The sequence below is a fragment of the Fukomys damarensis genome, unplaced genomic scaffold, assembly GCF_012274545.1.
Source record: "Fukomys damarensis isolate Sample0158 unplaced genomic scaffold, DMR_v1.0_HiC HiC_scaffold_16, whole genome shotgun sequence".
Lineage (NCBI taxonomy): Eukaryota > Metazoa > Chordata > Mammalia > Rodentia > Bathyergidae > Fukomys > Fukomys damarensis.
Genome location: NW_022900928.1, coordinates 13,994,731 through 14,007,211, shown reverse-complemented (window position 1 = coordinate 14,007,211; position 12,481 = coordinate 13,994,731). Strand labels below are relative to the sequence as shown.

Here is a 12,481-nt window from a genome sequence, read left to right as displayed (position 1 = left end):
TTTTTTTTTTTTTTTTTTTTTTTTTTTTTTTTTTTTGCTACACCTTAGATTATTTTGTAGTGGTTCTTGCAGATGGACTTTAAAGAAAGGATGGTGATGACAGAAGGAGGGAAGAGGCCAACTAGACAGGGGCTATGAGTTAACTAAAGGCCTAAAAAGGTGGGAGAACTAGTTCCAGATGAATAGTCTGGCGTATCTAAAGGGGCCTTGGGATTAAAAGATCAGACCAAAGGACAGCGGCAGAATCCAGAGTATCTGGAATTCAAAGAATTCAAAGAGAAAGTGTGCATTCTTTCAGTTTGCGATTTTTGAAAAATATACTTGTTGAGCACCTTCTATGAGCCAGGATTGCTGAATAAGGATGTGGATGTGACACGAGACTCAATTAATTCAGCACAACACCTGTGGCACAAGGAATCAGACTGTTTGGTACAGTTTGCATTTCCACCAGAAGTGTATGGAGGGAAGTCTTCCCACAGGAAGTGATGTCTAGGCTGGGCTTTCTTACGATGGTGGTAGACAAGAGAGGGACATCCAGTCACAGGAGACTTCAGAGTATGCTGTGCAGATGACCACAGAGCTTTTGAGATGCAGGACTAGGAAAGCAAGGCAGGACCAGTGCGGGATTTGTCTGTGTCGTGCACACCCTGTCTAAGTCTGTGAAAGGAAGGTCCTTCTGGAAGTGGGAGAATGAGTGACAAAAGGCTCAGAGAGAAGGCAGACACTGACCTTGATATCCTTAGTGTCGGAGGGGAGTCAGCAGAGGAGTCTATAAAACCAAGTGGATGAACAGTCTTCGTGGGATCCTAGCCCTCATGCCAGGGTGACATTAGATCAGATACCCTCTGTGGTCCATCCCTTTATGGGTCTCCCACTCCCAGACACAAGAATGGGCCCTGGAACCCACATATCTCCTCACTGATCTACTCAATGACCATTCAGATTAGAGCCAAAAAGGACAACATGGCTAAGTGGCCACCTTCAGAGACACCTCTGAATTCTGTTGGCCCGGGTCTCTCTGGGTCATTCATCAGGAATAGGTCCCGAGCAAAACCTGAGCAAGGAACGGCAGTACTCTAGCCGTCAGAAGCCACTGCCCCAGATGCCCCAGGGTCCCACAGTGACATAGCCCAGGACAGCTAGTGACAATGGAGGTGCAGATACATGGCTGCCCTAGTGGTGGGTAATTTTCAAGGACTGTTGTGGAGCTATATGCAGCACCATTGATTCTGCTTTTGGAATTAGAAGACATAAGTGTGCATCCTGCTAGTGGCAGTTAATATCTGTGTGACTTTGATTGGCCCATGTCCTATCTCTGGGCCTTCACAGTTCAAATGAGGACAATGATCCTTCACCTACTCATTCCACACCATGCTAAGAGGAGGTAGAGAGGTGGCCAGAGTCATGTCATGAGGCTCAATACTCACTCACGTGGTCAATGTAGTGCTTTAAGGGGTTTCCGAAGACATTGACTTGCAGATCACAGTTTGAACAAGCAAGGCTCTAGAGCATCCTTATGGAGGGAAAGGTCATTACCTGGACTGTGTCTTTACCCAGAAGGAAGGACAGGATTCTGAGTGAATCGCTGTTCACCATGCAGCGTCCTAGGCCCTCCATCCCTTCACTGCACAGCAGAGGCAGCTGGCTTTCCTCCGTTTCCGTGACAGCAACTCCTCCTTGTCTCTGAGCAGAGTGAAGCATAATCTTGGGTACCTGAGATGTCAAGAAAAGGATAAAGCAAATCCAGAGAAGCTTTCTGTTTTGGGTCTGTCCATTCCATATTCTAGCCAGGATGCCTAGGAGGAAGGAGGGAAGAGGGACTCTAGGCCCAGAGTTGCTGGTATCCAGCATGTGAGGCCTCCTAAGAGCAGATTCTTGGTGCCCTCATCCCTTTCACAGCAACTTGAAATGGCTCCCCCCGTGTGAATAGAGATGTCCCTCTCCAGAGGAAGTAACACCAAGCTACCCCGCAGGCCGCCTCATCCCCACCACCTATGTCCCCGATACTCACAGGCATCTGTACCACTTGGGGAGTCCAATGCACCACTGTTGATAAATATCCACAAACCAATGCTGAGCACTTATTATGAGCCAGGCACTGCGCTGAGAGCCAGGAGGAGTGAGGCACAGCCCTTTCTTGCAGTAGTTGCCAATCTAACAGAAAGACAAACAGAAACAAATCATTCTAATTTGGAAAACCTGACCACAGAGGTTCTTTCCAAGAAACTGGGAGCCCTGGGGGAGAGCTGGAAACTTATGGGCTGGGGAAGGCCTCAGAATGTGGTGACATTTGTGTGGCATTCAAAAGGCAAGTGGAAATGTCCCAGAGAGGGGACAGATTCATTCCAGGCAAAATGATGAGTAGGCCTGCTGCTACCTGTTTTATACCTGCCATTGCTTGTCATCCCCCAACACCCCAACAGGCAGGGCTTACTGTCTGTCCCATCTTACAGAGAGGCGCAGTCTGGTACAGAGGAATTGCTTTGGGAAGGTCACATTGCTGGTCAGTGAGAACCAGGCCAGTGACTCCAAAGTCCACACTTAGTTCTGTTTCTAATGCTCTATGCCCATCTGGAGCAGGAAGGGAGGGTCTTGAGTTCTCCATATTAGAGCCTCTTGTGTCAAATTTACAATTTGCCTAAGATGAAGTCCTGGAAATCCTTGGTTTTTCTCTAATGAGGCCTTGTTTCACAAGAAATACCAAAAGAAGAAGCTACCATACCAGCCCCCTCCCCAAAAGTTCTGTGTCAGTCTGCAAGTGGGGACTGACTGCTAATAGGGCATCTGCAGTACTGGTGTGGCTGGTCCTGCAGGACTCTTTTAAGGGCCCTGCTTTCTTCTGCCCACGGCCCCACCCCCATCCTCAGACGCTAAAGCACAGGAAGTGGCTCCGGGAACACCTTAGAAGCAAAGTCCTTGGAGTTTTACTCCAGGTGCAACTTGTCATCCATGGCTGCAGAAGTCCATGTCAGGTGACAGGAGGAATCCCCGCCAGAAATGCTCTGCACTTCTGTAAACTGTTTTGCTCTCATGAAGAAGTCAGGCAAATAGGCAGTGACATTCTCTCTCATCTTCTCTTGACAAAAATCCACCTTGGCTCCTGTTTCTGACATCTAAATCCACAAGCATTTCCTGCTGCCGCAGCGTTTGCTCCACAATGAAGAAAGCAGGCAAGTCTTCCCAGACTACAGGGTTTGGGCTCCAGCAGGCAGGAGCCGTGGTGGGGAGCCGGGAGTTCCATGGGCTCCCGCGGCCGGCAGTGGCAAACCCAGGCTTGCTGGGCTCCATGAGGGAAGAATTTGCAGGGCACAGACGAGGCTGAACACAGAGGTCATAAAACAAAATTTATCTTTAATTGGTAAGTGTCAACAGCAGTACAAAAGATGGAGTGATGACAACTAGATTAGGGTAGAGAGGACAGTCTTGAGGTAAATGAGCATAAATAGGCAGTTCTTATAGACACTCCCCTGCGGGCCTGCGCCCATCATGGCGTATACATTATTACCCAAGGATGGTATGTCTAACATATCAGGAAAGCACCTTGTGCAAAAAAGGAAAAAAAAAAAAAGTAGCTAAGGTGCCAACATACACCAGGATAGACAAAGACAGCGCGTCTCTCGATTTTGTCTTTTCCCTTCATTATGAGGCAGAGGAGGGGAAGACTTGGAAAAACACCACTGAAAGATTATTCGATGCTGAGTTTTATCTCACGTCAATACTGCACAACAAAATCCAAGAGATCTGTGTATGCAACGAAGCTAAGAACGATGATCCACCCCTTTAAATTGGAAGTGATCCCCTCTGTTTTTTCCATTTCTTTAATCCTTAGCAAACTTTTTTTTTTTCATTACCAAGAGGAGAGTGTGAGAAAAGAGTGATGGCAACCCTTAAGGTCATTTAAAAACTTTACACTGGACTGTACAAGATTTTTTTGATAAACTATTTACATTTTCAGACTTTCAAACATATTCAAAGCAGCAATAGACACTAGTTCTTATGGTTTTTTTTTTTTTTCTAATTGCCCAAATAGTTACCAGCCATGGGCCAAGTAGGTACCTGCTTTATACATAGAATTTCTACAAAGAAAATCTGCAGTTAAAATTTGCTGGAGGGTGTCTTAAATGTCCCTAGAATCTCAAGGGCCACACCCACAGTGTTGCTATAGGAACCAAAGCACAGTACCTTGACAACGGGGTTGTAGTTGTCCCAACAGCCCTACACAAACTTTACACTTCGAAACAGCAGCCAGCATGTCAGTCCAGCATGTCAGTGAATTGTGCTGATTAAATTAACATAGAATACAATCTCACAATATACATCACAAACAAATTACAATGTCGGGGAAATAAAAGAGTTACAGTAAGATAAGTTATGTAGTAACAGCTTAGAAGCTTGTCTAAGATAATAAAAATTTTACATGGCAAATACAATAATGAATGAACATAAATGCTAAGCATTCTAATTTGCTACAAGCTGGAGAAGGGTACAATAGACTGCACTTTCAGAAAAGCAAAAACACATATGACGAAGGAAGACAGACGGAGAATGCACATGGGCAGACCTGCAATGCGCAGCATACAAAACAGTTAAATATTTGCACATTCCCCGTACTCCAAGAGCACCAGCACTGAGGCCTCACTTTATGCTGCGGTTCTTCAGGAATAAGAAACTGCTGAGCAAGATAGGTCACTGCGTCGCCTTCAAGCGTTCCTAACGCCAAGAACTTGGAGTAGCAGGGAGCACTATCTTTCGTCCCTACCCCACCTTCCCCGACCTCTGCCCGAAAGGTGCCAGCATTCCAAATTCTTGTTCACAAGCTTTCAGAAAGCAATATGTCCCCAAAGAACAAGGCGGGATGGGGAGGAAAAGGAAACGTGTCTGCATATCAATAGTTTCAATGTTATAAGTACAGGGGCACGTTCGATAGTCTGTGGCAGCAGAAACTGAGCATGATCGGCAGGAGTAACAGACAGACGTTGTTTACTGAGGAATAAAACATGCCAGGGGCAGGTGACTTAAGGAAATGATGCAAGTGCTTTGTAAAAGGACAAATGAGGTCATGTGATATTACTATATTTCGAGAAGTGAGCTTAAGTGCCAACTCAGTCCTTGGACAAATGTTCACATCATCAGGCAAGGCTACTGCCACCATTTTTGCCACTTTCCTGTTGAAATGGAAGACCCAGTAATAATTTCAATACAATCCCCTAGCTGCATTTCTTTGCAGTTGTTGGCACTTGGCACAGGACTTCTCTCGTGGCTTAAAACTACAAAGTGATACTTTTTCCTTTCCCTAATGAGTGGGTAGAGGTCAATTCTTTAGAAAATGAGCAGATGGAAAGCAGCAGCTTCAGCTGTGTTGTTCGGATGACCAGGCTGCCTTCCTACTGAGGGGAGATGGACTTCCCCCAGACAATCCCTGCTTTCAGCTTATGCCTGTGCTGTGGCTCAGGAGGGCGTGCTTCGAGCAGCCTAGCTTTACAGGGCAAAGAAAGCAGCCTTGAATTTCAGGCCTAGGGTGATCATACCCTTTCAAACACCCCTGGGTCCTGCAGGGCTAACGTCCAGGAGAGGCCAGAATTTGACAAGCTCAGTACCACTGTGAGCCCACACCTGAATTTAGAACTTGGCTCGGGTGTCAGTGTCAGGACCCTGGCACATCAAATCAGGCCTGAGGACAAGGCTGGAGAGTATCGGATACCGTATGAAGCAAGCTGGTGTGCTCCTGAAAGGCTGAGCTGGTACTCAGGAAAACAACAAAGCTTCCCCACCGCCTTGCAAAGGACACCACCTGCAATCAGCCAGTGAAACGCAGAAACTGCCGGCCCCGACGCCAGTGTCCGCAGATGAACCTTTCCTGTCTCTTCCCCTTCTCCCCTTCCTTCCTTCTCTTTTCTATTCCATAAGGCCCATATTTTTCCTTTTTTTTTCTTTTTGAGGAGAGGATTGTCTACCAATGTCCCCATTCCAAGTGACAAAGAAAACCCTGCTCCTGTAAATTCTTGAATGAAATGGAGATTTTTATCTCTGATTTGAAGATACTATGAAAAAAGAGAGGGCTAAAGCAAGGTTACTTAACACTTTATTGTAACTGGCACAGTGGGACTTTTATTAATGGCTGATCTCAGAGGCAGATGTTTGCCTTTAAAATGGCATTCATGCTTCCTGCCATTAAATGGTCACAGAACCATCTTAGAAGATCTATGTGAATTCTCAAAACAAACTGACTCTCTCAGCTGTACTGGAAATTTACTATGTTAAACTCCTCAGCTTTCTAGAAGAGAAAAAGGGAAAAGTCTGGGTCTGTGTACAGTGGGTTCTATGCTGCTTGAGAGCCCAAAGAAAGGAGCTTCCTGTCCCGGCTGCAGGCAAGTGCTGCTCTCATTGTAGCTGATGATTCACTGTCCCCAGCAAGTGCAGTGACTTGTCAACTTTTAGTTTGGACCAACACATACGGATAGAAAACAAAAAGGAAATACATAACTTATACCTCACTATTTGTGAACCAAAAATAAATTCTATTTCTATGTTATATTTACACAATTAGAAAAATCTAAAATGAGATGGAAAAAGTCATAAAAACTTTGTTTAAGCCCCATTGAAAACAAAATGAAGTGATCCCTATGATTGTCATCCTTAATTTCCATGGATATTTAGAGCCAAACTTGGCTAATAAATAAAATAAACTGAGTATGCACAAAATTTAGATTCAAATACAGCATTACTATCTGAGCCAATGAAAGAGGCATTTACAATCAGATCGTTCCTGCATAGCCATTCATTTTTAAGAACATGGCTACGAGTTACTAAACCCCAGTACTGACGCAGAGCTGGAGCTAAAACAAAGTGTTCATACACACATGTATTTTGCATAAATAAATGAAATAACAAGACATAAAAATGACTCAAATCCGGCAACTGTGAGGCAAGCCCACACGAGTCGAAACAGATGACTTTTGTTCGTGTAGTTTTCGTACAACAGTTTCACATTAGTCAGAAGTGATAAAAAATACCATTTATATCCAGTGCTTATAACACTTACGAAACAACATCTGTGAGTGTGTTTTTTTTTTCTTCTTCTTACTACAAGCAAAATCAAGTTTCAGTCCTAAAGAACAGTCCTTTGTTCTCCAACAGCCCAGAATATTATTTTGGCATGGTCATAAAAACAAACAAAATTAACCTACTATGCTAAATGTTTGCCTTTGTGCAAAATTAATTACATACAATACAATGCTAGCCATACAACACTTTACCTATGCAACAAAATAAGAAGCAGTGAGAGAGCAAAAGCCAAAGAGAAAGAGAAAAAACATGAGACTGAACTGAGGAGGAGAGGTACATATTCAAAGAAATCAGCAAGACTCAATAAATACTCATTTTTTTTGAGAAGAATAACCTCCTCCTCACTTGAATTAAATGTACAAGAACAAACTTCCAATCCCCAACCAATATAAAGAACAAAACATTCCTATCAGTACCTTGAACAGCTTATAGAGAGCACTCCCAGCTAATGACACAGCTGGTGACATTTTGGCTAGACCTACTTATTGCTATTTAGGCATGGCCTGGAGCACTCTTTAAGTAAATATGAAGGTATACAATGTTCTTCGAAGTGACAAAATGGCTCAAGAAATCTGATGGGGCCGTTCCTATGTTCTGGTGATCAGGTTCTGGGTTGTCCCATGAGGCGAACTGTCCCATTACCTGACACTCTCCACTGAATCACTCTGGGTGAGTGAGGCTTCCCCCAGGCAATCAGTCCTGGGTTCAGGAAGATTACAATGGCACCCTAGAGCTCCCTGTAGTTAGGAGATGGGAAATGGAACCTCACTGCCTCCCAGCCCAGCAGCACGTCTCCGGAGCACTCCTTGAGTCAAAACTGCCATTCATCTCGTTTACATGTATGTAGGCTTGTCTGCTACACAGCCACAGACACAGGGAGCCAGCTGAAAGAGCTGGTATGCTACCCCAGGAGCTGTCCTTTGCCCAGGGTTAACAGTAGGAACATGCCGTATAGGGAATGTGCCCCCCCCTTTCCTTCCCTACGGTTCTCGCTTAGTCTCTGGATGTATCATGACTGTTTGCCTCCATCTTGGCTTTGAGGCTGTCATGTGGCTTCTTCTACCTGGGGATTTTGCAAAGAATTCCCAGGACCCACCAGCTGGGACAGGGCAGCGCAACGTCAAGGTGCCAGCCCATGACAGTTTCCCTGTTGGCTACTATGTGGCCCACAAGCCCTGGGCGTCTGTCTTGGCTACACAACTATCCTGCCTGGCAGTCAACCACTGTTGGCCTCTGCTGCTGAATGGAATTCAGGGGAAATGCCCCTGATGCTGATCAAACTGGATTGAGGGAGAAATTCTGGCAAAAGACTTGAGGTCATAGTGAACCTCAGGGCATACCTGTAGACCCAAGTGCACAGCCCTGCGACCAGATATATACTCATCTTAAAAAAAACAAAACATTAATACAGGTATTTAATATATCTCCTTTCAGAAATGCTTCCAGATGCTCTGGGGACATAAAATCACTATGTACATCTTTTGTATCTAGCCAGAGAAGGAGGTGAAAAAGGGGTGAAAAGTTCTTGAGGGAAGGAGGGTGAAAAACAAGAATTATTAAATTAATGCCACCAACAATTTGTTTTTAAATAAATAGTAAGTGGACCCTTGACATTCTGGAATGAATAAATTATTTAAGAGAAAATGTGTTAAGACTGAATGTCAGGGTTAAAGGCAAAGGGATAAAGGGTGTAGTGAGGGGCGGTCTCAGGAAGAGAAGACCACGTGTGGGGACGGCTCTGGTGTGGGGTGTCTACCACGTCACCGATGGCACACTGAGAGGCAAACACAATTGGGTGCATGCACTGTGGCAACCTTGTTCATTCCTTACAATATCTTGTCTCCAGATTCCTGAGTACTTTAGCATTTTCTGGGAAAAAAAAAAAAGTGTGGTTTGCTATTTTATTTTAAGATGCCAAAGATTGTCTAAGACTTTGCAGTGTCTCCTTTAAGACTTTCAAAATATTAAGATTCAAAAGTTATGAAAAAGTTTGGCACATTCAAAGTTTAACTTTACATGTGGAAAAAAAAATGGAATCCCGAGGCCTTTTTAATATGCTGTACATGCAGCTGCACACGCCGTGGACTTGTCCTGTTTCACAACGCGAAATCCTCAGTTGTTTTCTAAAGTAATTCAGAATAAAAACACATTCACAACCTGTAGGCCGGCACAGCATACCTGAGTGAGAATGTTTAACCCCATCTAAAACAGTAACTTAAACCTTTATCAACATCCAAAAGAAAAAAAAACAAGTAAGACAAAAATATAAGACTTGTACGACAGCTATGGGTTGAGATCAGTTTTCAAGTCCTGGTGTCTCATATTTAATATGTCTTCACCTAAATTAAAAAACAACAACAATAATAACGACAAAAAAACTCAAGTTCATGAAAAATCAGGGAAAACTTAATCTGTCTCACACTTTAGGAAACAATTAAGACCATTCTGCTGATGTGATCGTGGAGCCACAAATGCATGCGGGCTCTTTAAGAACTTTTTGTTGGGGAGGGGGGTGAAATGTCAGAGTACTTTAACTCAGCAAACAAAACTCCTCAGTTGGCACTGACAGCCTCCGGGGCTTCGTTTTCACTGCTATAGTCTGATTTGGGGTCGTCTTCATAGTCGTCGTACATTTCCATTTCGTCCTCTCCGTTCATCATTTCGGTTCCCGCGAGGCTTCCACCGTCCGTCTTCATTCCGTAAGTGCTCTGGATGACGGGCAGGCTGGGCTCCGGGCTGGCAGAGGTGCTAGAGCAGTCAGATGTCATCTGAGGTGACGGTGTGGTAGTTGCCATAGTAATAGCACCGGGATACACAACACCTGTTCCTGTGGTGATTGGAATCTGAGGCTGTTGCCTGTATGGATTCAAAACAGAATGAAACAGAGGGGAAATATCTTTAGATAATATCCCTACATATGTCCTTCAGTGTGAATAATAACTATAGGGGGCGATGCTAACTGAATGAGGTTCCACATATATTTACATTATGTATAAGTATAATTTTTTTTTCAGATGACGAATGTAAGGTTTCACTTCAGGCTCTGAACTCAATACAAGTAAAGCCAGATTCTGAAGCTATCTTGTCACCTGATTTGAATTCTATCATTCTTTCCATTGTCTCTATTCAATATACAGACCTACTAAGTCTGCTATATCTCAAAGGTCCATCAGCATGCAGGCAACGCTAAGCACCTGAAAGTGATATAGTTTCTGTGCCTCTTGTATTTAGTTTGACTGTCTAAAGTGACCAGCTAGATGGCAGAGGAATCTAAATCTATGTAAACGAATATCTTAGAGAAGACTGGTTTCCCTCTCATCAAATCAAATTCTAACAACAGTTAGAATACTTCTTGTTTCCTAAGCTTTGAGTAAATTAACACAAATTAAATTTCATGCTAACTTGCTTAAGGTAGTGAGTGTGTCATTAAATTTACAACTGAGCTTTCATAATTGCAATATAAATATTTTTACTTTATCATATTACAAAAGTAATTGTAAAAGCTTTTACGAAATTGTTACTTTTACTGCACCTTCAACCCATTTTACAGATTTCCCACTTTGGCAAGCTAACGTAAACTCTGCAGTCCAACCCAAACTATCAAATGGTACATTTTCCTTTCATAAAGAGCATTTCTTTTCACAAGAATAAATGCTTGTTTTTGAGGCATTTTTAAATTAAAATTCTATATTTACATGTCTATTAAGTAAATTAAATTGAGCTCTTACTATGTGCTGTACTTAAGACTCAGGTGCTTTCACTTTATCTTATTTTATCCTCTAATAAGCCTAAGGGTATCATCTCCCTAGTTTTACAGATGAAGTAATCAATTAAGGTTCAGGGAGTTTAAGTTGTTTGTGCAAGGCTACACAAGTTCCATAGGCAGATATCAAGATTGGGGTGAGAAAGGCCAGCTTAATCCATCAGGAAAGAAAAAACATAATAATTTAAATCAGAATCAAAATCTTCTAAGCTGGGCTTTACACATTTAAAATTTTTTGGACACTAAGTTGGTAATGAAAGGCAAAAAAGAAACAATCAAATAAAGCATCTGTACTCTTACTTTCTGGAGTGAAGTACGTATGATTAAAAAGTCAAAACAACCCTGTACTCTGGCGGTGGAAAGAAATGTCTGTTTTAAGCCCCTCAGTCACATCTGAAGTCTGAAATGGCAATGGTCCCATCCCAGAGGCTTCTTTCTCCCCATGTGGAGAAAATGATGGCAGTGCAGCTCTGCAGAGTACCACAGTCACCAACAACTCTTTCGGGTTGCATGTGAGTGCTAGAGTTGTTCCTGTAACAAGTGGTCTTTGTCTCGGGAAGGGAAGAGCTTTTCCAGGAAGAAGTTTATGTGACACAGGGAAGATATGGCAGGGTCCAGAGTCAGACTTGGGTTTCAATCCCAGTTCCACCAGTTAGTGGTTATGTGGCACTGGGCAGGCTAATTATCATCACCAGCATCCTCCCTCCTAACCTAAGCCTCAGAATTTAGAACAATCACATTTACTTGACAGGCTGTCGAGCAGATCAGGTAAGAACATACATGTAAAGCATTAGACATACAGTATAGGAAGCAGTGCTCTTCCCCTTTCCTTTTCCCCAGTGGTGAGTTGCTGTACACTTCAGAGACAGCAGGCATCCTCTGGGTCTTGGAGGACACCAAGGAGACGGCAAAGTGATGGGCTGGACTGACTGTGAACACTGCCTCATAGGAGCCATTTGGAGTCAGTGGCTACAACAGACTGTAGGACAATATTCTGGGTCCTGCGTGACCTACAGAGGCTTCTCTCTGGCCCAGAGCACCAAATTGGGAAAGTGTTATGTCTTCTGAACAATGACTCAAGAGAAAAAATCCTGGAAGACTAACATTTGGCCCTGCAAGATGTCTTTCTAACCCTAACTCCCGCCTTCTCCAGCTCCTGAAATCGTCCATGTGCCTCTGGAACCCAGACTTCAGGGCCCCATGCCACATCTTCTTGCTCCAACTGAGGCCTGGCCCTCTCTTTAGGACACTGCTCCACTGCCCGCCTCTTAAGAGTTGGCTGTGCGCTTTACACTTCTCACAGTAACAATGGAACTGGGGGCGGTTCCTTTTTAGCCTCTGGCTGCTCTTTCAAGCTACTTTTTATTGCTCCAGCCTAAGAAACCTCACCTTTGAATGTCATGTCGCTAGACTGTGCCACCCACTAGCACCGTTAACTTCGTTAACTTCGTTAACTTCGCAGTACCTGGGCATTCTTCCTGGTTGCTTAATGATGTCAGCTCTCGGCTCATTGTTGCCTTCACAAGTGTCACCTCTGCCATCCTTCTGGGTGAATTCACTATTCATGAAATGCTCGTCCTACCATCTTGCTACATATCTCAGTTCCTTGACCTCCCTGTGCTCTGTGATCCTCTGACCCCATCTCCATCTTAG

General features: G+C 43.8%; 1 protein-coding gene across 27 annotated transcripts in view; it reads right to left on the bottom strand.

The window, feature by feature from the left end:
* Window positions 1-9,149: 9,149 nt before the first annotated feature.
* The window catches only part of Sox6 (SRY-box transcription factor 6), a 557,563-nt gene continuing 554,231 nt past the window's right edge, over window positions 9,150-12,481 (bottom strand). For all 27 annotated transcript variants that reach the window (XM_010615190.3, XM_010615191.3, XM_010615182.2 and 24 more), the window contains one exon: window positions 9,150-9,921. In XM_010615190.3, coding sequence (XP_010613492.1) covers window positions 9,618-9,921 — 304 coding nt within the window. In that variant the 3' untranslated portion in view covers window positions 9,150-9,617. The remainder of the gene's footprint in view (window positions 9,922-12,481) is intronic.